The following is a 24,579-nucleotide window of genomic DNA, read 5'->3' on the forward strand; positions in this document are numbered from 1 at the left end:
TTGTTGTTCTTCTTCTTCTTATTCTTTGTTAGATTATTACACTTCAATACATTATACTAACCTATAGACCAGCAAAGGTTAACTGAATGTGACCGCCCCATAATATCTCATCTGTAGGTAGCTCAGATTGTATTTCTCGCAAAAACTTTTTCTTTTCGGGTGCAATAACCACTAACCCTTGAGCTAATGTAATTGTTTTACCATTCAAACTTGTACTACCCGCCAAATGTGAAATTCTTGCATTCATAAAGCATTCTCTTCCTTCTAGCCTCTCAAAATAAGAGTCTGTTATTGCATGGTTTGCATCATAAAAATACCTCATGAATCTCCATGTTTGAGTTTGAAGACTAAACACGGCTATTCTCATAAGATTAGGATTATTTGTTGCTAATGGCAACCTGCTCAACCTGGAAATATCGAATTTCCCAGAATCATATGGCACTTTGTCAAAATATCTTAGATAATCATTGGATACGCCACCAACAAAAAACAAATAGTCTCGCTCTTCGTTCTGGTAATATAAACAAGTATGATGGCATGATCTTAATTCTGCTTCCTTCAACTCGGGGTGTTCCACTTCTTTGCCCTTTCTGTACCACGAACTGTCATCATCTTCTCCAGGTGCTAATGGTTTTTCATAATAGTCATACACATAAGTTGTCATTTTCTCCCAAGTACAAGTATCAAACACAAACTTATAAAAGTCTCCAAAGAAGTTGTTGTTTTCATCACAGCCTCCTTGTACTATTAAGTTTCGTCTACCAAAGTAACATTGAACTTGTGATTGCTCTTCCTCGGACATGACCATTGATGTACGTCCCGAATATGAGCCGCCCGCCTTGTACCCTGTTGTTTTGACCGAATTCATCATGCTACCACCACCAGCACCACCACCACCACTAGTAGTAGTAGTAGTAGTAGTAGCACCATCATCAATGGAAACAGCGCATCTCAAATAATCCGCGTGCGCAGGAGTTTGTTCAAACTTGGAAAGGTCCAAAGCACATTTCTCATCAATACCTCTAGAATAATCAATCATACAAGAAGCAAAGTAGCCTCGGGGACTGGGCCAAACTCCGTTCGATTCTAAAACAATATCACAAGTTTTAGGATCTGAACCAATCTTGGTAACTAATGTACTAGTTAAAAAGCATACATCCGAAAGTGATGTTGAACGATCGTCTTTGGTTGGTAGATCAATCTTCAATAGGTCATCACTGGCTACAAATTTTTGAAGCAATTGTCCATCAGCATCTGCAGTGATTTCCACCTCGTTCAAGTAAAACCCACCAAAAACAAAAACTGATATGTTGGTGAGAGCGTCGTTAAACAAAATATTTGCATTTGCTGTTCTCCCTTTACTACCTGTTTGATGAAACATGTCCTCGTCAGCATCAGTGTAGCTTGAATCTGATTCGAGAACTTGATAAAGATGCTGTTCCTGGTCTTTCTTGTTTGAAGAAGGTTCTTTCTTCTTTTCCACTTCAGCTCTTTCAAATTCAATGATATCTTTATCTTTATCCTGCCTTACATAGGATGGCGGCGTTGTGCTGCTGCTACTGTACTGGTTGGGAGAATTGCGATTCAAAAAAGTTGATGGGGAGTCACTGCTCCGTTCAACACCAGTTTCCAGGTTTCTTGCGCGATTATTGTTATTATTACCATAGCCAGTGTGAAGGTGAAGTAAGGGTGTGACACGTCTGGGAGCAGTGGATGTTGGTGATACATATGAATCTCCTCCTGTAATAATCAGAGAAACCCTGGTGGCACCTGCTCTCAAAAAAGACCCCGCTCCCAATCCCAATCCGGATCCGGATCCTGCTGCAGATGCTGCAGATGCTGTAGTTCCAGTTCCAGTTGCCGCTGCGGCGGCGGCGGCGGTTGATGGTGGCGGTGGTGCCGCTACATTAGTAGAAGATGAAGAAAAGGAAGTAGCTTGAACAGATGTCGTGCTGGGACCACCAATAGAAGGTGTACTTGCACTCATCAACACTGGAGACACGGCTCTACTACTTGTGCCAGAACTATTATTAACGGAATTGGACCTGTGATCTCTCACACTTTGAGAATAAGTGTTTTTCAAATTTGATTTTTGTAGTTTGTTTTTAAACTTTTCCATCTTACTTGAATTAGTTGGAGACGAGATGGAACCACTAGATGAATGTTTTCCTGTTGACTCACTTAATGAAGAGTCCAAGGAATTTGATGTAGTCACTTTTTGTAAATTTGAATACTTGCTTGATATCGACCTGACTGCCGTTGGGTCTTCGTGATGCTTAATTTCCTTTGATTGTGAATGTGAAGGCTGCAACTTATTGTCTTCCAGAGATTGTTCGGTTTCCTTTATGATACTCCTCGGAGTAGGCGAGTCCTTTTCCTTAGAAGATCTCGATCTTCTCGTGTTTTGACGCGTAATTGGAGAAGTCGAACCAAGATCCGAAGCTGTCGTTTGACTGGATTTTGTAGTAGAGCAATCACCAGATTTATGTGACAGCAGGTTTGCTCTTTGAGCATCATAAGGCCAATTTCCACCTCCACCACCTCCTCCTCCTCCTCCTCCTCCTCCTCCTCCTCCTCCAATATTTGCTGCTTTTACATCAGACGAAGCCCGACTTCTATCCTTATGCAGGGGATCGTATATATTCGAACATAAACCCATCCCAATTCTCCCCAATTGAAACGAAGGATTGTTCAGCTCCAACTTGATTTTTTTGAATTTGAAATTAGTTGTATCCAAGATATAGCCGTCCTTGTTCATTACGATCTTCTTCAGGATTAGCCACCTATCGATACTGCTTTCATAGCGAACATACTCGGTTTCAATATCAAAGCCACCATAAAAAAAGAAATGTTTTGGAGTAATTTGTGTGGCAACCATGGACAAAAAATTACCCGGGAAATCTGTTGTATTGGATGTATCCAAATCTGTCACGGTGTTCTTTATCGAGTTGAATTGGAAAAACGTAGTATGTTTGTGTAAAAAGGGACTAGTCAATAGTTTTGAATCGAGAAAGGGAGGCACTTTGTAAGGAAAGTGAACGGAAATCTTGTTGAGATCAATATTTTCGGGTAAACCCAAGTGCTCAAAGCCGGTGTATTTTGAAACGAATAATCCACCAAAGACATAAGTCATATCCCCGAGAGCAAACGATGTTTGATAACATATTTGCGGCACGTCCGACATGAGTTTTAAATGACGCTTATTCTTTCGCACCCTATTTGGGACATTGAAAAATATCTTGGGAATTGAGAGGTACCCTAGAAAGGCATCAATCTTGACGTCGGGGGCAATGAGTCTGTCGTAATTTTTTGTTGAAGTGGTTTCTTCCTCTTCGATAATTGAAGCGTCGGACGATTTTCTTCCAAACCCCGAATGTTCAATCTCGTTTAGGTGAAACTTGGGGTGGAACAAATACTGAAACTCTCGATTGCTTGCGTCCAATTCAATCTTTGTTGATTTTTCTTCCGATTTGTAGTATCTGACTAATGAATAGGGTACTTTAAAGCCATGGATCCAGCCAGTGGTATGTGTAGACAAAAAATCTGCCTCGTTTTGTAGAATCTCTTCTCTTATACTCGGAACATTGTTTTCTTGCCTGATAGCTGTTGTGTCATTCGATTGAGATGAGTGTTGTTGTTGTTGTTGTTGACCATCAACAGCGATGCTTCTAGGTGATAGACCTTCGCGTAAATCAACCCGTCTCCCTCGCAAAGAGCTCCCGGAATCAGAATCTACCTTGAACATATAGCAGGATTATTTTCAAACCTGTTGCCGCTGGTGCTCGAACCTATTTCTGATTGTCCTACTCACCTGTAGCTTATTGTCCTACTCACCTATTTCCGCTTGTGCTACTACTACTGTTCCTCTAAATCAAAATCCGTTTTATAACTGGGGTGATAATCATAGAACGATTGTTTCAGTTACACGACTCCAATATGGCAACGGTAACGAGACAACAATCTAGGCACCGTTAACTGTGAACATTTTATAGTGGGCACCACTTAGTTAGCGAGCTGCAATTGGTAGCAACAAGAATTGCAAAAAAAAAAAAGAAAAAGAAAAATGCAATGATGTGATAGTAAAATCTCTAAGGCAATAAGTGAGAGGTAATTTTTTTGCGATAGCAATAATGATAGGGCAATTGTTGTGTGTGATAGCAAATAGTGATAGGTTTCTGTTGTAATATGCAATTATGTGTAAGTATAACTTTGAAACATGTTTGTGCTCCGCTTGTTTCTCTGGCAGGAGGGGGGGACTCCGTGTCTACAGCAGACTATATAGGCTTATTCTTTACCATTTTGTTTGCTTGTTGGGTCTCTTTCTCTTGAGTTTCCCACGAGTTTTTTTTCTTCAAATAGTGCCGTTTCTCAAGTAAGAATCTAAAATCATGGATTTGCAGTTGTTTTTATAAACGATTTGTTCACAACCTCCTCTACGGGGGCGGGCCAAACTAAAAAGTGAAAAAAGGACCGACATCCGATTGTGGAGAGCACATGGTAGCGACGCACACAGTATATTTTTTTTTCTTTTGGTGATGAGAAAAAAAGCTTGGTAATATATAATCTCTATTGACAAGGTGCAATTAAGCCATGAGCGTTGAAGTGTCTGATAGATCTACCGTTCATGGTCATAATGACAATGTGTTAGGTAAGAAAAGAAGAGGTGAAGAACCAAAAGAGGTGGACCCAAAACAAGAAGAGGAGGAGAAGGAGGAGAAGGAGGAGGAGGAGGAAGGTGAATTCAACGCTATGTCCCGTGATTTGGATCAAATTGGTAAAATCAATTTAACATACTTTTTTGACAAGGTTAATCTTAATTTACCTGATCTCAAAAACTTATCTAGTGAGTTCAATAAGCAGTTGGACAAGTATAAGACATATTATAGAAACTATAATAAAGAGGATTTGGCTCTTAACGCCCCGCCGATATTGGTTTCGTTAAAGGAAATTGTTCATGCGCGGTTACAAATTAAACAATTTTCAAATGACTTGACGTCTGTCTTGGATAGACTACAGCCTATAACAGAGGTGATACATCGTGCCGTTATACTACCGGCGGAAGATGTTAGTGAATTCGAAGACGATGACGAAGAAGAAGAAGAAGAGGTGGTGGAGGGGGATGGCGAAGGATACGCAAAGGATGATTTGCAGGAGGAAATGGATCCGGAGATAAGGAAAGTTGCCGACGCTATTGGACTTGGTGAGGTGATTAGTAACGGTCAGGCATATATTGCAAAGTTTATCAAGCAAGTCACAAGAAGAACCAATATCGACGACTCTAGCAACTTTGCCAGCAGCCAACACCAGGATGTGTCAACTAACAATTTAGATCAAATTGAAGGATTATCAGAAAAAGTCATCAAGGAGCTAACCGAGCTTAACTCGATGGAAGAGTTTAAGAAAGAGGAAATATTGAGGAGTAAGATTTTGGCCATACAGGAATTGGACATTGAGCAAATACATAAAAACAAATTGATGACCAAATTGATGATGGGTAATTATTTTAAGTACATTAACCAACAGTTGAAAGATGAAGAGGAGAAATTGTCTAGTTTGTTAGATGAGAAACAGATTCTTTCCAGTGTTGGGCAAACTGTGTCAGTTGATAACAACATCAACAAAGATGTAATTAAACCTCTATCTCATAAAGGCAGCGAAGAAGAAGAGAAAGGAGAAGAAAAAGAAGAAAAAGAAAAATATGATGATGATGATGATGATGATGATGATGATGAAGTGATAATCACAGAGGAAGATCAACGTACTACTTATTTTGATAAAGAAAACAATATTCTTGGATGTCCACACTACCAGCGTAACTGCAAATTGGAGTGCACAACTTGTCGTCAATGGTTTACATGTCCATTTTGTCATGATGCCAAGGTTACTAGTCACAAAATGATTAGGAACCAAGTGAAACATATCTTGTGTATGCATTGCAAAACGCCACAAGACATTGATACGAATTATTGCGTCAATTGCGAAAAAGAATTGGCTAATTATTTTTGTAAAAAATGTGTACTATACGACGATGATCCAAGTAAGGATATATATCATTGCGACAAGTGCGGAATATGTCGGTTGGGGATAGGATTAGACAAGGATTATTTTCATTGTAATATTTGCAATATTTGTCTTTCGATAGATTTAAAAGATAAGCACAAGTGTGTCACAAATACCACCCACTGCAACTGTACGATTTGCAATGAGTATTTGTTTACACTGGTTCAAAAGGTTGTGTTTATGAAATGTGGTCATTCAATACATCAACATTGTTATGATGAGCTAGTGAAGCATAGTTACAAATGTCCCATATGCAAGAAATCGATTGCTAATGTTGAGAATCAGTTTCGGCTCCTTGACCAAGAGATTTCGCAGAGTCCAATGCCTGATCCGTATAATACATGGAGCTGTACAATCACGTGTAACGATTGTAAGGGAAAATCAAATTGTCCATACCATGTACTAGGGCTTAAATGTAAATACTGTAAGAGCTATAATACTAATCAATTGAAGATTAAAAAGCCAAACGAACCTGAAGAGGAACCAGAAAATGATGAGAAGCATGATTTCGATGCTAATATCATGAGACTAGTTCAAACTAATTTACAAAATAATTTTGACATCGACTTGAGATATGCATAAGAAAAGAAAAATATGAGTAATAATGATAATGATAGTAATAGATTGTAATAAATGTACAGACAAGGTAATAGAGAGAGAGAGAAATTTCTGGTGCTCGTACACATAACAGTATTGTATATGAGCATTTATTAGTTATCAAGTGTTGCAGTAGATGACAAGAAAAAAGGAGCGCTTTATTGAATGGAAAGCGGAAATAATATTTTATATGACAGGTCTTAATATCGGATGGAAAAGGGGCGGCTGCGATGAGAGCAATGGAGGTGACGACTCTGCGTGGCTGTATGTGGCTAGAGAGAGAAGTGATGTAATTAAATTCGTTTGTGTCAACACTATCGAGCAGAGCGAGATAGTGTTGTAACAAGCTTTTAAGTGCTCCACTATCGAGCAGAGCGAGATAGTTGAGTAGCCCTGACTAGAGACACTATCAGTCGTATACATTTTGTTGTAGTTGACAAAGAGTAAAGAAAACAGGTCTCATTTTACCATTCAGTAGCTTGTCACAATACTCAGAGCTTGTCACAATACTCAGAGCTTGTCACAATACTCAGAGCTTGTCACAATACTCAGAGCTTGCAACAACACTCAGAGCTTGTCACAACACTCAGAGCTTGTCACAATACTCAGAGCTTGTCACAACACTCAGAGCTTGCCACAATACTCAGAGCTTGTCACAACACTCAGAGCTTGCCACAATACTCAGAGCTTGTCACAACACTCAGAGCTTGCCACAATACTCAGAGCTTGTCACAACACTCAGAGCTTGCCACGACACTATCTCGCTCTGCTCGATAGTGTCCGGTATATAAAATGAAAAAGTGATACAAGAATACCACATAACTCACCAGGGGAAAAAACCAGAGCTTTTCCGATGAAACCACTAGTTGTTATCATTAGCTATTACTACATACAAGTTTAGGACAAGACTCTATAGATTTCAAAGAAATCTAGCTCTCTAGTTTTACATTATCAAAAAGAATCTAGCTCTCTAGTTTTACATTATCAAAAAGAATCTGGCTCTATAGATTTTTTTTTGGGTAAGTTACTCGTATTTATTAGTGGCAATGTGGAGAAAAGATGGTTCAACAATGGGGGGGGAAATGCAACCAAAAAAAAACCAAACTACCAACAAGCAAGTAAACAAAGAAGCCCAAAAAATTGTATTTCTTGTGTTGAACAATATTTTTTTTTTTTTTTTTTGCAGTAACTGCGAAATCGTGGGGGAGATTCCCTTTATTCGCCGATGCACTGAGAAATACAAAAGATACTTTTTGAACAAGGTACTTAGTGTTGCTCAATAGTGTCGCTTCTTCTCGTAAAAGGAAAAGTTTCAACCAGTTGGTTTAATGTTGACTTATCGGTTAATAAATTACCTTACGCGCCAACTGCATTAATCATTCATTTTTTTGGGGGGGCGGGAGGGCCGCTTTTTTCCGCTGTATATTATTTCCATCTCTAGTGAACATTTAGATTCATCTTTATTTAACTCGATTAATGGGTACCTGTTTGCCAAGCCAACATTATAGAGATTATATGGAAAATTGTACTCTGAATTTGGCGGTATACGATAAGAGGTTGATTTAAGCACTGCATAAGCACATTTACACATCAATATATCTCTTTTTACAGCTTGCTTTAGTATGACAAAGCCAAGATAGCAATAACAGAAAAAGTTATTGTTCTTTTTGGGTCTCTCTCTCTCTCTCTCTCTCTTTTTTTTTTCTCTCTCTATAAACGATTTGTTCTCATTACACACACACACATTACACATGATTGTCATTCATTGTAGGAATCAACGTTGAACTATAGGTATCCACGTTTTTCGCAAAGGCTTCATTTAAACCCTTTGTTTTTTTGGTTTTTTTTTCCCTCCTCTTTGGAATATCAAAGATAGGTTTGGATAGTCATTACATTTCTTAACCTGTCATCTTCATCTACTCATAACTTTTCATTTCCTCAGAACTTTTCATCTCACATTGCATTATACATTACTAGTTATTACCTGTAACTGCTTTTCATTATTACTGATACACCACTAGTGAGACATTACTAGTGAGAGACATTTCACTATATATACATATATACCAAACCCGTACTCCCTCACAAGAGTCATTCCTTAAATTAAACCTGTGTTTGCTTACTCTAGAGCAGTAAGTTTGCGTGCTTCAAACTATCATTCACATGTTTCTAGGTACTTTCCATTTACACATCTGCTAACCCAAAAAAAGAAAAGGAAGAAGAAGAATGAATTCAATAAAGATATTGGTCAACTCGTTTGATAAAATACTACCTGGTAATTCAATACCATCTTCCGATGAACCAAAGGATTTGAGCAAGAATGAAACACAGTTGAGTGAATCTGAAGCAATCACCGAAACCGATGGATATTTTGAACAACTACCTACAAACGAGAAAACCGACGGATATTTTGAACAACTACCTACAAATGAGAAAACCGACGGATACTTTAAAGAACTACCTACAAGCGAGGAACCGCGTAGTGATGGTAAGGGCGACGACAACAACAACAATAGTGTAAAAAAAACTAATAGCATTTCTCTTGAAGAAAAAGCAGATGGAGAAACAAGGGTAGAAAGTGATGATGGCGAAGGTGATGACGATGTCGATGATGATAATGAGATGAACTTAACCACTCCTGTATCTCAACAAGTTGTTAGTTTATCACCAGCTATTGCATTTTTATACACACTATGGAGAGTGATATATTTCTTTCCAAACTACCTAATTATCAAGCCTGGTAGTTTCGTAATCAAAATCTTGATTTACCCATTCGTGATGATTAAGGTATCCCTAGGATTTGGAAAGAAACCCGTTGTTGAGTTAACCCCCTTTGATGAGAAGGAGAATACATTTGAATCTAATGATAGAGAAGACGAATCTTTGGTGACAAGGACAAGTTCTCCAAACACAACAAAGTCACAGCAGCCGCAACTGCAACGGAAGCAGCGGCAGAAGCAGCGACTGCAGCAGCAGTCACAAGAACTACAAGACCAAGAAGAATATAACGATGACGAAAAACTAGAGCAACTCAAACGAGATAGTATCATTGCGAACGAAGTGAAATCGCCTACGTTTTTTTCAAAATATATAATCCCTCCTCCAGTCCGATTGTACCCTTTATCGCGGAATCCACAAAAGAAAAGAAGAAAGAAAATACTAATATTAGACTTGGATGAAACTTTGATCCATTCACTATCTAGAGGCTCGCCAAGATCCTTCCACCCTGCGTCCCACTCCAAGATGATTGAAATTAGGATAAATAACATATCCTCGTTATACTACGTACATAAGCGACCCTTTTGCGATTATTTCTTAACTGAAATAAGCAAGTGGTTCGAACTACAAATTTTCACAGCTAGTGTTAAAGAGTATGCTGACCCGATTATAAACTGGTTAGAAGAGGAGATCCTCAATACATTAAACAAGCAAACTTTGGAAGAACGCAAGAATGCTTCTAATTGTGGCGGTGGTGGTGGCGAAGAATTTGAACGGCCCAAAATCTTTACAAAACGATATTACAGAAATAATTGCAGTTACAGACCCGGAGTCGGATATATTAAGGATTTATCGAAATTCATTCGTGAAGATGATTTGAAAAATGTAATGATTTTGGACAATTCACCAATAAGTTATGCTTTACACGAGGACAATGCTATTAGTATAGAAGGATGGATAAACGATCAAAATGATCGCGATTTATTGAACCTTTTGCCATTATTGCGCAGTTTGAGTTTGTGTATTGATGTTAGATTTATCTTGGGGTTGAAAAACGGTGAAAAGGTGTTTGAGTCGTGATTGTGTATTTGTACATTTCTAGATTTATATAAATGAAAAAGATAATACAAACTGAATAACAGGTCTCCAACAGACAAACTAAAGCGCAGGGTCCCAAATACGTATATATAGAAGTAGATGCTCTCAAATGCATAAGACGTTGAAGTAGATGATATTAAATGATGACTTGGGTACAGTAATAGTGGCAAAATGTATTCTACTATCCATAACCAATACATAGTACATTTCCAACTAATCACTATAGAATGCAAATACCTTTTTTTTTTCTTTTTTGCAGCCAACCCTAAACGTTTAGGGGGCTGTAAAGTTTCGCCACCTAAAGCTTTTCAAAAATCTTTTGTCTGCTCCTTTGCACGACCAACGAATCCGTTTTCGTTTTCGATTTTTTTTTTTCAAGCTGTGGAAGTCAATATGAGGTTTCGACAAACACCATAGTTTGAACTTTTATCAATTGAAAGAAGGGCCTTGTTGAAAGGAGCAAGCTGGTATTTATAATAGAACTGATTTGAATTATGGCTGATAAGTTCCCCGAGTTAGATTCATCTGTCAAGAACGGTGGCGGCGATTTCGGCGAAAACTCGGATTTCTTATCCCGTGAGAAGGAATTATTGGGTGATGAATTTGCTACTGACCAGGATAAGAAAGTGTTAGAGGACGAAAGCGACGAAGAGATTAGCGAATTCAAGGAACAATTCCCTGAAGTTGAAGGGAGCGGCGAGCCCCAGAAGCCAACTTATGACCACCAGGACGAGGGTAATAGCGATAATGATGACTTTGAAGGATTCTCTTCTGCAACTACAAAAGATTATGATTTGTCCCAATCGCAACCAATTAAGGAATGGAAGGAACGTAGAGACTTGGAAATCAATGAGCGTGAAAAGGTGAATAAGCAGAAAAAACAAGATATCTTAACTAAAGCTCAACAAACAATTGATGATTTTTACGAAAACTATAATCTGAAAAAGGATCAACAATTCAAAACTGTTGCTAAAGATCAAGAGGAGTTTTTGACTAAAAGAGATGGGTTCTTGAAAAACGGTACTTTATGGGATAGAGTTAACGAGTTGATTGATAATGTTGGAGAGTTATCCAAGAATGACGTTGATGAAGCAACAAGTCTGAGGGACAAGACTAAGTTTAAAGAAATTTTGAAGAAATTAAAGGGCAAGACCAATGTTCCTGGTGCCGGAGGGTATCAAGAATAATGGGGGGAAAGGAGGATGAAAAAAAAAAGAAAAAAAGGGAAGGAAAGCAAACCCGTGTGGATGAATTCTATTGCGATGAAGGGGAAACGAAATTAGATATACATAAGTAATAAATAAAAAGTGTTTTATTTCTGCTTGACTTTGTTTACATTACAAATTGTGCCATTTTAATCATATTATCATTTGATATTCGGTCTGTTTCAACTGCTCTTTTTCCATTGATGAAATCATTCAAATTCATGAATTTGAAAAAACCAAAACACATCAATATTGTTTCAATTCTATTGTATGTTGACATCTTGACTTTTTGGAAAAGCGGAAGGTTTTCTTTAGTTATTCTCCATTTAGAAAGTAATATCACTCTGAATAAATACAAATTTAAACTATTCAAAAATTCCTTGGATAGTGATCTTACCGGGTTGATGGAGTTTTGGTTAAAATCTGTATAATCATCATCATCATCACCACCACCACCACCACTAGTTGAGTCAATATTATCATAGCCTATATCTGGGATTAAGATCAACGCGTTCAAACAAATAGTTACAAACCCAGCAGTAAACCCAATCAACTTGGTATAAGTTTTGAAAAACGTCTTTGAGTTCTTCAAATAGTAACTTTGTAAAGTATTAAGTGACATTTGTCCACTTAATGGGTTCAATAACTTGAATATTGGAGCCGTTAATATGATTAGCAAGATTGATAGCAAATTAGGACAATAAATAAAGTTTAAAATTGAATTTGATCTGTGTAAGCAGTATATTAGATAATTTCTCAAAATTGAAGACTGTGAGTCTGCCGATCTTTTGCCATGTTTTATTTCGTAGAGCTTATCTAGTAGCATCTCTTTAAAATTGTACCCTGCAATAACCACTCCCAAAACGAAATTTTGCAAAAGGTATGTTACTAGTAGGTTGAACCAGTCGATTCTATAATATTTTCTACCCAACGTAAAGTTGATCCATATAGGGTTTAAAAAATTTTTCTTGATGAATGACGACAAGTACCGCTGGTTAAGTTTATATTTAGTAGGTGTTAGATAATTACTCAATATTTGAGCATATAACAAGGGGAAAATGACAAACTCTTTATTCTCGTAAATAGATCTCAATTGTTTATAGTATCTGCACTTTTTATAAGTAGATAGCTTGACATATTTTGATACTTTTGGCTCAACCAAGATTTGGCTCTTTGAAGGCGGGTTCAATTGGCCATAGTAGTTGCTAAAAAAATCGACAATAAAATAATCCTTGGGCACTGAATAATTATCCAAAGTTGCCTTGTATAGAAAAGTGCAAGTTACAAAATTTGAAAACTTCTTTAATAGCAATTGGAATTCATTCCTGTTTTGTTGTTTCACTCGTAATAGCTTCATTAACTGGGTTTTGTAGTGGTAAAGAATCTGCCGTATTGGTTTGTTGAGTGATAAGAAATTTGCCCATTGTATTGGGTTTTTGACTCTAAACACCATAAATAGTAGAGCCCATTTAATCCAGCTTTGCAGTGATGGGTGGACAAGCACCTTGTGACAGAATGGCCTTAGCTTCTTGCCAACAGATAACCCATCATCATTGTTCTCATCAGCATCGGCATCATTTTCCTCATCAGCATCAGCATCATTTTCCTCAACCTGTTCCTCTTGATACTTGTCGTGAAGGACCTCAATGCTATGGTCAATATAGTCATAGATACTGCTCGACATCAGCTTATTTATAGGCATTACCTCAAGCGACCCAATAACCTCAACAACCCGAAACCAATTGAATTACTACTAGATTCACCAATTGAATTACCCAGTTGAAGTTTTTTGTATTGATTTTTTTTTCGGGTCTTATATTCCGCTTCCGATGATTCGGTTAGAAATAGCCGAGACAAAAAAATTATTTCAACTCTTTAGGGGGTAGTGATCATGCTGTTAGGGGGTATAACCAAAAGAGAGATGTGGTCCATCGTTTTAGTCAACTCATAAAAAAAATACAAAGGTCAGACTTTTAGATTGAAGTCTGTGGATCAAGAAATAAACGGTGCATCTTTCTATTCCCGTCTTGGTTTTCCCCTAAAAAATGTGCCTTGACTATAGAAATGCACCTTTTGAAAAGCACTTGATGGAACTTAAAAAAGAAAAGAAAAAAAGAAAAAACGTTATACAGCAATGTATCTCTCAAAAGTAAATCCTTCTAGTTAAACCCAACTGTTTTCTATCGGTACTCACAATTTTCTTCTACTAGCCTTGTTTTTTTTTAAAAAAAACAGAGGAAACTAGAACGGGAGCCCCCTTACTTAAAGTGGACAAAGAAGGAGATATTTTATTTAGGAAAAAAAGATTTGATAGATTAAAATTCGTTATCAAAGGCATTTAACGAGATAAAAGTTTCATTGACAGGTTAGATTTTGAAGCTTTTGAGTATAAGAAGAGAGACGGTATTAGTTGAGGTTGTTTGTTTGTTGTTGTTTTTTTGGTTTGAGCAAACTGTTTTCTAGATTTGATGACACGAGAGGTGAATGGAAACTGTGAAAGGGACTATACAGGAAAGACCACCAGTGAGTCGCGTCGACAGATGTTGAACCAAACACCGTCACCAGCAAAACATAATAGGAGCCGGAGCCGGAGCCGGACTAACTCTGATGCCCAGCGACTACCTCTTCAATTTAAAGTACGAAGAGCTTCCGAGACATCAACATCAACAACAGGAGATGAGAGCAAATTAGACAATGAGACTTCAAATTCAGCAAGTAGTACTCCATTTGCCGTATCTTCGAAATCAAAAGGGTTGAACATCTTTGCAGTTTCACCGCTTACGACGAAAAGTACAAACTGTGGAAACTCATCCTCAAATGGGAGGTCTTGCAATGTACCTGCTTCGTCTGGTAGACAGCAACTGCGGAAGATTTCCTCGGATTTGTCGGGAGTGCTGCCCATGCCTCTGCTATCTGAAGTAACTGGAGGAAGTGAATATGGTGATGACAAATTGCCCATATTAAAGCACGAAATCCTGCTTCCACTGAAGAAGGACCTATTGAAGATGTCTATTGATGAACAATTGAGAGTTTTAGCTTTGAAGGAAATGTGTGTTGTGGAAATCAAAGATCAAATACAAAACTTGAATAGCAAGCTAGCTAACCACGAAGCAGAGTTGCACAGTTTGAGGGAGATTATCCAGAGATCACTATATCAAGATTTAAGAGGCGTTGCAAGTAATACAGCTGCTACCCTAGGAAGACAAAGAACTAATAGTAACCCACGCGACCAAGCAATTGAGAGTCTAAGAACAAAGAGAAGATCCATCTCTAACGGAGGAATTGACATTGAACTGCGACTGCAATTGCAACTGCAACTGCAACTGCAAGACCACACTCTGGAGAATAGTAAATCTAAAATTTGGAGCGGATTGACTAAACCATTCAACTTGCTACAACAATTTGATACTCTTTTACAAAATGAATTTGAAAAATCCTTGATAATGACAGATAAAAAGTCAGTGCCGTCCAACAGCAATCAAACTAGAACTTCCGAAGATTCAGCAAACAGTGAAGGGTCAATCTTATCACCATTGAGAAGCAAAACGCCCAATACTTTAAGAGGTGCATACAAGGATAGAAAGTCAGAAGACATGTTACAGACTGTTTCTTCATCAATTTGGTCCTTTGTCAACGATGTAAAGACTAATGTTTTATCTTCTTTGAGTGAAGAGGAACTGGGTGTTAATTCAATAATTGATCAATCTGATTCGTTGTATACGTTGGAAAATGGCTCTGTTGTTAGCTTGAGGAAGCCTATAAAAAAGGGAAAGGATAAAAAAGCAATGAACAATTATGAAAATGAAGAAGAGTTATTGATCGATATGGGCGATGAATACAGTTCTAGTGACGAAAAAGTTGATCTTTCATTGTATAGAAAACAGTATTGACAATGACTACACTATCGAGCAGAGCGAGGTAGTGGAGCACACTGACTAGCAGTCATCGACAATGACTACACTATCGAGCAGAGCGAGGTAGTGGAGCACACTGACTAGCAGTCATCGACAATGACTACACTATCGAGCAGAGCGAGGTAGTGGAGCACACTGACTAGCAGTCATCGACAATGACTACACTATCGAGCAGAGCGAGGTAGTGGAGCACACTGACTAGCAGTCATCGACAATGACTACACTATCGAGCAGAGCGAGGTAGTGGAGCACACTGACTAGCAGTCATCGACAATGACAGTATTGACAGCCTTGACAGTATTGACAGTCTTGACAGTATCTCCTTATAATGCTTCTAATCCTTTTATGATATCTGATTGCTGTGCGTTGACAGCTTTATCTGCATCACCATCAACAGTTCGTAAATCTTTCAACATTATATCTTTTAGTTTATCAAAATATACTTCTTGTAACACGTTTCTGATATTGTACTCGGCCTTTTCAACCATAGTACCAATATTGATTAAATGGTTTGTTTCCAAATTGACTCCGTTATTTAAATCTAAAAGTTGTGATTGCTCCAATTGTCTGGTCAAGTTCCCACTCAAACTAAGTGAATTGGTTTCTTTATTTTGCAAATCCAAAATGACCGAGGTAGTCAATTTGTATAGCACCTTGTTTTTGCCTTCCGGCAAAACTTCAAGAACATGGATTGAATCCCATTTACCTGTTTTATCGTTGGTTTCTTTTTTAAACAAAATGACGCCTGCAAACCCCTTTTCTAAAGTTGACTCACTGCCTTCTCCTTCATCGTCATCGTCAGATGTGTCCCAAAAGTAAACACTGGAAACTCCTGCTCCTTCATAGTACAAGTCTCTATAGATATCAAACGCGTCATTTGCCTTAAACTCCAATTGTCTCAAAAGTTCACTAGGATAGGGTGGTGACACCTCCTCGTCATCATCATCTTCAGGTGGAGGGTAATACTGATTGGACCAGGGCGATCTATAACTATCACCATCTCGATTATAATCGCAACACAAGTACTCTTTACCTGACTCTTTACACTTGGAAACCTTCAAGGGAACGTCAATCGATGATAATAGCTCTTCCACAATTTCCGTATCCTCGTTATTTGAGCTGAGTAGTGAACATATACTCGTGAGATTCTGCTCAATTGATCGAGGATCTAATCTTCTAAGAAGTTCTAAAGATGCATCAAATTTATCGTCTGACATGAAAAGAAGAACAGCTGTTTATCTAGAGGGGAGGGGGGGGTCTATACCTACCTATAGTGAATATATAACTTTATATCGGGTGGTTTGTTGAAAATGATTTACATAGTCTCCTGCGTGCTACCATATGTAAAGACACGACATTGAAACGACAATCAGACGACATTGAAACGACATTGAAAAAAAATTCACAAATCCGAATTCAATATATGAACAAGCTTGCTAATCTATAAATGTTCTTTACGCATGGCAGAACCACAAGTAAAGGGTACTATTTTGAAGAGGTCAACAAAAAACGAGTTGATAATATACAGAATTGACTGAATAGCTAAAAACAAAACACGAAGAAAAAAAATTATGCAAACAAATCGTTAAAGAAGCAAACTGCTACAATATATATACTTAAGGAAGGGTCATGGAGGGTAGTCATCGCTTTTATCCCATTGTATAGGTCATTCCCTTTGATGGTGCATACAAAATGATACCATTTATTATACCAGCAATTAAGCCAGCACATGGTAATGTGAAGATCCAACCCAAATAACACCAAGCAACCATTCTCCAGTTGACTGATTTCCATTCTCTATTACATAAACCAACAAACACAGTGGCACCCACAGCTGATTGAGTAGTCGAAACTGGAATTGCCAATTGTGTAGCCATAACTGTTGTGATAGCGGCTCCCAATTCTATTGAGAATCCTCTTGCTGGTGATTGCAAAATCAACTTATTACCCAAATTGGCCATGATTCTGTATCCAAATGTCCATAAACCAATAACCAATGCACCACCAGCATAACAAAGAACCCAAACGGGAACGTCGGCTTTTAAAGCAGTAGTATTCGTTGTCCATACCAAGTAAACTGTAGCTAATGGACCTGTTGCGTTAGCGATATCGTTAGCACCATGTGCAAACGACATGGTACAAGCAGTAATGGCCTGTAACAATGAGTACATGTATTCAACCTTGTTATCGTAATATTTCGAAGATGTGTGCATCTTGTGTAAGTCACCTGCTAACATATCTTTTGAAGAAGCTTGACTTGAAATAATATCTTGTCTAACACCATGGGTTAGTACTAAACCAACAACAAGGGGCCAATTTTTTGGTGATTCTTTTGCCAATTGCCAATAAGCAGAGAATTTGTTTGGATATTTTTGCTTGTCAGTGTATGACTCGATTTTAGAAAATGATTTTGCAATAAAGGACTGAGTCTTTTCAAGATCATTTTGACTGATACCATCTTCAAATTCCGCTGATCTTTTTTCAATTGAGTCTTCTCCAACAGCAACAACATCAATAGCACCAGTATTGTTGATGGTAGAAATAGCATCCGTGTGATCGTTAACCAAGTTACCACCTTCGTCGTACCTTCTGCCTTTATAATAATCCAAAGTCAAGTGGTGTCCTTCAGGCATTGGTGGGATATTGTCAACTGATTTAAACCAGAAGATTGGTCCAACGAAAACGTGGTACCATTTTAAAGTCCAATCCTCATGAATCAATTTTCTTCTGTAGTATGGATACAAGAATAAAACATAAAGACCACAAGCAACAGCACCGGTACCAAAGATAGCCCCTAAGGTAGTACCAGTAGACAACTTATCCAAGTTCAATTTTGGAGAGCCTTTCCAAACAACCAACATTGTCAAGATTGAAAATGCTGCAAACACTAAACATGGAACTAATAACATGGCATTTCTCAAAGAAGTTCTTGGATTTTTAATTTCCAAAACTGCAAATTTTGAAATCAAAAAGATAACTGAAGCGAAAATACCAGCAATACAAGGAGCAATGAACCATGATGCTACAATTTGAGCAACACCGCTCCAGCCCCAAACAATATTGCTAGCGCCTTTAGCAGCAATTGAAGCACCAATAACAGCACCAACAATTGAGTGTGTAGTCGAAACAGGCATACCCACTGAAGTAGCAAGAGTCAACCAAGTTGAAGAGCCGATCAAAGCCGTTGCCATAGTTAACATCAAAACAGCAGGCTCAGCATTAAATACCTCAACATCAACGATTTTGCTTCTAATAGTATCGGAAACACGAGACCCAACCAAGACAGCACCCAAAAACTCCATTATTGCAGCTAGTACCATGGCTTGCCAATATTTCAATGACCTTGATGATACCGATGAGGAGAAAGAGTTGGCAACATCGTTAGCACCGATATTCCAAGCATCTAAAAATGCAAATATCATCGCTATTGCGAAGATATAATCAAACTGGTGTAAAACCATTTTTGAGATGTGATGTGATGAGATGTGATGAGATGCGAGATCTAGTAGTGAGATCTAGTAGTGAGACCTCGATAAAATGGACTTACAAGCTATTAAAGGAAGAAACGAAAGGTAAGTAGAGAAACTGAACAATTGCAAAAAAAAAGTTAAAAAAGATGGGAGGACATATTGGCTATAAATAACGATTTGGCTTTCCAGCTAAATATTGCACTGGCATTTTTTGGTAGCACTATTATATTTTATTATATTTTTCTTTTCTATTGCTAAATTTTGGCATACCTAGGGGTACTGAGTATTGGTCAACCTACGAAGAAGAAAGTTGTATCATTGTGAAAAAAAATTACCCCTACAAGCGATTATTACATAAAATAGCGTTTTAATAGAATGGTTTTTTTTTTTTTTTGCAGTAATTAGTAGTCGTGTAACGGTTACATTTTCAATCTACGTATAATCTTATATCGTTTTAGTGTTGTATGAATATTTTTCTTGACTGTCAAGCAAAGCTTTTTTTCTTTAAACTTTGCTGGCCACGGGGGGGGGAGGGGGGGTGAAGAGGAATGATGGGCCACGAGGGTACTCAAGAGGGGAAGAAGAAGAGGGATACGGGTCCCAGAGGAAGCCATCTGGAATTCTCTTTAGATTATCTTTTGTAGGAAAGAGGAAGTTTGTGCAAGAAATAATAAATTTACTTTTCTCTCTAAGTCTATCTTCATTTTGTTCACCACCACCACCCCACCACTTTTAGTTGCAAAAAGGGTCGACTGGTTCGCATATGGTAGCGCTTTCCGATAAGAAGGCAGTATAGAGGGTTAGGTCATAAAAAATTTGTTCATTAGATAGACATTCAGTGCCAAGAGGAGGATCAGTTGCAGCATGTGGTTAATGGATTAGACTAAGCAGAAGCAGGTGCAGTGGCGGCAGTGCAAGGTGCAGTAACTACGACAGTGTTCAATTAAAAAAAAAAAAAAAAAAAAAAAAAAAAAAAAAAAAAAAAAAAAAAAAAAATAAAAAAAAAAAAAAAAAAAAAAAAAAAAAAAAAAAAACTGACACTAACACCAAATCTTCAAGATAGAAAAATCCAAGAAAAAACAGAAAAAAATAACAGAACTACGATCTTCCTTGCTGGTGGAATAGGGCCACGTTTTCACAACATGGTTCTTCTTAATTAAAAAGGATGTATATGTCAACTTAATTGCAAATTAACAATATATACGACATCATAAAAACAAGGCACTTAATGAAGCTAGTGTTTTGGTTAAACTATATGGAGCGATACTGGCTCTTTCTGCTCGTATGAGCTATTGCCCAATAAAGCTATTGTAAACGGGAGCTACTAACAAAAAAAAAAAAAAAAGTAAGTGATACAGATTACTTAATTATCTAAAAGATGAAATTGTTAATAGAGGGGGGCTTTTTTTTATTTATTGATATATTGTTGGGAGTTTGATTTAGTAATGGCTACATAGAGCGAGATCGCCTTAAGACAACACCCACCTGCTTGTAAATATTCAATCTAAAAACAAATTAGACAAAACAAAAATATCAGAGCTTGCTTAAACATAGGAGTTTATCGTCAGAAGTGTAAATGAAGGTCCCACGTGGGTGCAAAAAAACAAAAAAAACAAAAATAAACGTATTTTAATTAACATTTTAATTTTTGCAACTAATTTTCTTAGCATTGCTTCTTTTGTTAACACAAAGTCAATTTTAAGGAAGTACAATATGGAATGAAAGTTGTAATCAAGATCCATTAATGATAATGAGAGTAACCTACGATCTACGGTAAGGAATAGAGTCTTAGGTACCATGGCGGAATAGCTAATTCTGTAAGTTTGAATAACAAAGGTTTTGCTAGTATGATTAACAAAAGTTTTGCTAGTACTGAAGATAGTCACCAATGCCTTTCCAATTTTTTTTTTTTTGTTCCTTTGTTCCGCATTTCTGTAGCCGTTTCTCCTTTGAGGTTAATTATTTCTGCTAGAAAAATGTCATGTTTCAAATTGAGTATGCAAAAACTATACCAATATTATTTGGTTTAGTAACATTGATATAGCTATTATTGATGGAAATCATCTCACACTCTCTTTTCATACCCGAAATTGATTTTCCTTATAGAATAGCCTAATTGAAGTTTTTAAGAGCAGCATTAAATTTAAAGAGATAACATGGTTTATGCGAGCGAAATTCATTTACTATTTCCGCCTAACAATTTGTTCTATAAATCAATTTTTCATAAAAATTTTAGTAACAAGATATCATGCTATAAACAAATTTTAGATAAGGTTTTTGATATTTCATTAGTGGAGGGGTATGTGTAACTAATCGATAATCAACTACATTTTCTGCCTCAGCTAAATACAACCATTTAGCGAGGAAATCTAAAAATATTGTGGGGAACAAAACTTTTATGGTTCAACATGTTAATAAAGGAAATCTAAAGTTAAGTGAAAAAAAAAAAACTTCCACTGTCATAAAAACTTTTGAAGTTTAGTAAAATAGCCGCCTAATGTGTTTTGTGAGAGGGTTTGTTTTTTTATTTGGTCTACCTATAAACAGCTATTAATGTCCATCTAAAATTTTGTAAAACGGATTTAAATTATTTGTGTTATAACTTATCTACAATAACAACATTTGTCTAGTATGGTGTAGTTTTAATCACCTTTTTTGTTTGAGTTACAAATCAACAGAAAAAAGCAAGTGTTATTAGGGTTTAATTTCCTTTCAAAGCTCACAAAAAAAATGGCTCATCTTCATTATAGCCATTTTTAATAAATTTGAGATAAACTTTTTCGTTACATAAACAATAGACTTTTCAACTTTTTTTTTCATTTTATTTCAAGTTTCCCTTATATGGCTCCTGTTTCTTGATTTTGATTTCAACTTATCACTCTTATGGATACGGCATATATTTACCTCTTTCACTTGATTGTAGATGTTTTTTTTTTTGTTTTTTTTAGTACATACAGAGCAAAATAACACGTGTAGTAGTACACGATCTCTTCTCTTCTCTTTGTTTTTACTTCACCTCGTAAATTTACGAATTAGATCTTAAATGTTACTCATAATGTAATGGTTATATGCCCTGTTTCTTTTGGGTATGATATACGAGCCGAGGTTTTTTTTTCTCTAGGCACTATTGCGATTCTTTTTATGTTTGTACGTTTATCACAAGAGAGAAAAGACTAGTGTTTAGGTAAAGGATCCATGGAATTACTTTTAATAGCTCTACCGATCCTCCCTCTCCTCGCAAATGCTTTCTTTTAGACTCTTTTTTTTTTTTTTTTTTTTACTTGTATTTCTTTTTTCAGAGAAGTCAGATGTTATTACCCTCCAATTGATTTGTTTATTTGTTGAAGTCAAATTTAGCTGGACCCTTTTGATTGCGCTTTTTACAACCAAAAGGTGTAAATTCACGCTAACTATATCCCTATTTCTACCCATGTTTTAATTGGCTTCGTTTAAGTGTAATCTAATCGTTTATTCCTTGAGAGGGATACATAAATATTTTAGATTTACTTTTAACATAGTGTCACTGCGTCACTATCGAGCAGATCGAGTGTAGGGTAGATAAGAGTAGAGGAGAGGAGAGTAGTATAGATAAAAGGAGAGGAGAGGAGTGGAGTGGAGTGGAGTGGAGTGGATAGGAGAGGAGTGTAGGGTAGATAGGAGTAGATGAGAGGAGAGTAGTATAGATAAGAGGAGTGGAGTATAGATAAGAGGAGTGGAGAGGAGAGGAGAGGAGTGTAGTGTAGTGTTGAGGAGTGTAAAGGAGAGGTGTAGTGTAGTGTTGAGTAGTGGATAGTGTATAGAGTAGAGTATAAAGTAGATTATAGAGTGTAGAGTAAAGTAGTGTCGATTTCTTGAACAATACTTTTACAACTGAGGATAAGATAAAACTTTTGCATGCACTACAGCAGCTAGTGTGTTCCACTATCTTGCTCTGCTCGATAGTGTCGATAGTGTCGATAGTGTCGGTGGCAGCTAGTGCGCTCCACTATCTCTCTCTGCTCATTAGTTCATCTTTGAAAACTTTTTGTCTTGTTCAAAAATGGAAACAAAGCCGCACACGGTCATTTTTGTCAACTTTGGCGTTTTACACTAGTGAGATGTAATTTCGACAAGTGAGTAAAAGTGGGTCAGAAGTCATATTCACCAATAGTTATGAGGAAAAATTCTACTCCTCAGCGTCTACATCTCAAACTGAAAAATATATTGTTATCGTCATGGAGCTTAAACAGTGAAAGAGTTTGCTTTTTGGAAAAAACTCTTTTGCTCTCTCTTTAGAGCTCTTATTTCTCACGCTTTTGAGCCTATTGAAAGCTCTCGTTTCTCACGCTTTTGAGCCTATTGAAAGCTCTCGTTTCTCACGCTTTTGAGCCTATTGAAATCGAATCCAATACACTTAACATCCTTGATTTACAAGAGAAGCTATACTTGAATTATTAAACAAGGAATATTAGCTTCCAAGATGATCAATTATTATCATTCTTTTATTATTGGATATCCAACGCTACCATATGGCAAGTAGAAGGTTCAGAAAAGTGAACATCAACAACTAAGATTACTGGCATTACTAAATATAATACTTTCTTAGTTGAAAAAAAAATATTGAAGTAGACTAGAATATACATATAGACCCCTCCCCTCCCCAGATGATGAGCTTAGAGTAAAGGTAGCTTTGGTAATGATTTCACGATCTACAAGAAGATTAGCAACTGCATACAAGCTAAGACCAACTAATACTACATCTAAACGAGAAGCTAAGAGATATGCATTTTATGATCTTGTTTTAAGGACGCCGTCTCATCCAACCCACCCTATAGAGGCAAGTCTCATGACAACTGATCAACTACAGGATTTAAAGCGGCATACAAAAACCAGATACGAAGGGAACTACACCATTGATCGATCTCTCACAAATGAAGAAAGAATTCGAAAAGTATTTGGCGGAAGAATTAAAGGCGAGGCTCGACAATCAACAAGCCGTATTAATAGGAGAGAACCTCAAGTGGTTGCTGGTATAACTGTTCCCGCAAGACCACCGGAACCCGATAACTGTTGCATGAGCGGATGCATTAATTGTGTTTGGGAAATATTTGATGAAGATTTGAAAGAATGGAATGATAAAAGAGGAGAGGCAGCAAAAAGATTAAACGAAATGGGCGACAAAGGCGGGAGATGGCCTGAGAATTTTGATGCTCCTTTGAAATTGTTGCAAAGAAGCCATTTTCCTGAATCACTCAAGGACAAATCCAATGAAGAATTGTTTGGTGGGAAAACCCAAGAAGGAAATGCGAAAAGCGACGAGGATGAACAATGGGGGTCTGTTCCCGTGTCCATTAGAGTCTTTGCTGCAGTTGAGAAGAAGTTGAAAATGAAACATAAACAAAATCAACAAACACAAGCATGAAATCATTCACCTATTTATTTACTAACTTTTTAGATCAATAATGTTACTATAGATTCCCCCTCCTCTTGATATAGACAGTTTGTTCGTTTTTTTTTTATTTCATTGCTTTTTTCTTT

General features: G+C 37.1%; 9 protein-coding genes across 9 annotated transcripts; 5 read left to right on the forward strand and 4 right to left on the reverse strand. All coding sequences in view use genetic code 12, as the record gives it.

Annotated features, from left to right (window-relative positions):
* Window positions 1-61: 61 nt before the first annotated feature.
* Window positions 62-3,745, reverse strand: KGF56_004407 (uncharacterized protein; the record flags this gene model as incomplete). The annotated part of the gene is made up of 1 exon (XM_049325843.1): window positions 62-3,745. One exon carries the CDS (start codon window positions 3,743-3,745, stop codon window positions 62-64), a length of 3,684 nt encoding a protein of 1,227 aa, XP_049178480.1.
* Window positions 3,746-4,590: 845 nt separating this feature from the next.
* KGF56_004408 (uncharacterized protein) lies at window positions 4,591-6,642 on the forward strand (the record flags this gene model as incomplete). Its single annotated transcript, XM_049325844.1, has 2 exons — window positions 4,591-5,926; window positions 6,287-6,642. The coding sequence occupies 2 exons, from the start codon at window positions 4,591-4,593 to the stop codon at window positions 6,640-6,642; spliced, it is 1,692 nt and encodes a 563-aa protein (XP_049178481.1).
* Window positions 6,643-8,883: 2,241 nt separating this feature from the next.
* KGF56_004409 (Nem1-Spo7 phosphatase catalytic subunit) lies at window positions 8,884-10,455 on the forward strand (the record flags this gene model as incomplete). The annotated part of the gene is made up of 1 exon (XM_049325845.1): window positions 8,884-10,455. The coding sequence occupies one exon, from the start codon at window positions 8,884-8,886 to the stop codon at window positions 10,453-10,455; it is 1,572 nt and encodes a 523-aa protein (XP_049178482.1).
* Window positions 10,456-10,967: 512 nt separating this feature from the next.
* On the forward strand, window positions 10,968-11,660 carry CLC1 (Clc1p; the record flags this gene model as incomplete). The annotated part of the gene is made up of 1 exon (XM_049325846.1): window positions 10,968-11,660. One exon carries the CDS (start codon window positions 10,968-10,970, stop codon window positions 11,658-11,660), a length of 693 nt encoding a protein of 230 aa, XP_049178483.1.
* Window positions 11,661-11,805: 145 nt separating this feature from the next.
* Window positions 11,806-13,380, reverse strand: KGF56_004411 (uncharacterized protein; the record flags this gene model as incomplete). The annotated part of the gene is made up of 1 exon (XM_049325847.1): window positions 11,806-13,380. The coding sequence occupies one exon, from the start codon at window positions 13,378-13,380 to the stop codon at window positions 11,806-11,808; it is 1,575 nt and encodes a 524-aa protein (XP_049178484.1).
* A 766-nt stretch (window positions 13,381-14,146) lies between these two features.
* KGF56_004412 (uncharacterized protein) lies at window positions 14,147-15,568 on the forward strand (the record flags this gene model as incomplete). The annotated part of the gene is made up of 2 exons (XM_049325848.1): window positions 14,147-14,158; window positions 14,294-15,568. 2 exons carry the CDS (start codon window positions 14,147-14,149, stop codon window positions 15,566-15,568), a joined length of 1,287 nt encoding a protein of 428 aa, XP_049178485.1.
* A 347-nt stretch (window positions 15,569-15,915) lies between these two features.
* On the reverse strand, window positions 15,916-16,809 carry KGF56_004413 (F-actin-capping protein subunit beta; the record flags this gene model as incomplete). Its single annotated transcript, XM_049325850.1, has 1 exon — window positions 15,916-16,809. One exon carries the CDS (start codon window positions 16,807-16,809, stop codon window positions 15,916-15,918), a length of 894 nt encoding a protein of 297 aa, XP_049178486.1.
* Window positions 16,810-17,241: 432 nt separating this feature from the next.
* PHO89 (Pho89p) lies at window positions 17,242-19,053 on the reverse strand (the record flags this gene model as incomplete). The annotated part of the gene is made up of 1 exon (XM_049325851.1): window positions 17,242-19,053. The coding sequence occupies one exon, from the start codon at window positions 19,051-19,053 to the stop codon at window positions 17,242-17,244; it is 1,812 nt and encodes a 603-aa protein (XP_049178487.1).
* Window positions 19,054-23,737: 4,684 nt separating this feature from the next.
* KGF56_004415 (uncharacterized protein) lies at window positions 23,738-24,463 on the forward strand (the record flags this gene model as incomplete). Its single annotated transcript, XM_049325852.1, has 1 exon — window positions 23,738-24,463. One exon carries the CDS (start codon window positions 23,738-23,740, stop codon window positions 24,461-24,463), a length of 726 nt encoding a protein of 241 aa, XP_049178488.1.
* Window positions 24,464-24,579: the final 116 nt, after the last annotated feature.

Source organism: Candida oxycetoniae, assembly GCF_023343755.2.
Source record: "Candida oxycetoniae strain CBS 10844 chromosome Unknown scaffold14, whole genome shotgun sequence".
Taxonomy (NCBI): Eukaryota; Fungi; Ascomycota; class Pichiomycetes; order Serinales; family Debaryomycetaceae; genus Lodderomyces; species Lodderomyces oxycetoniae.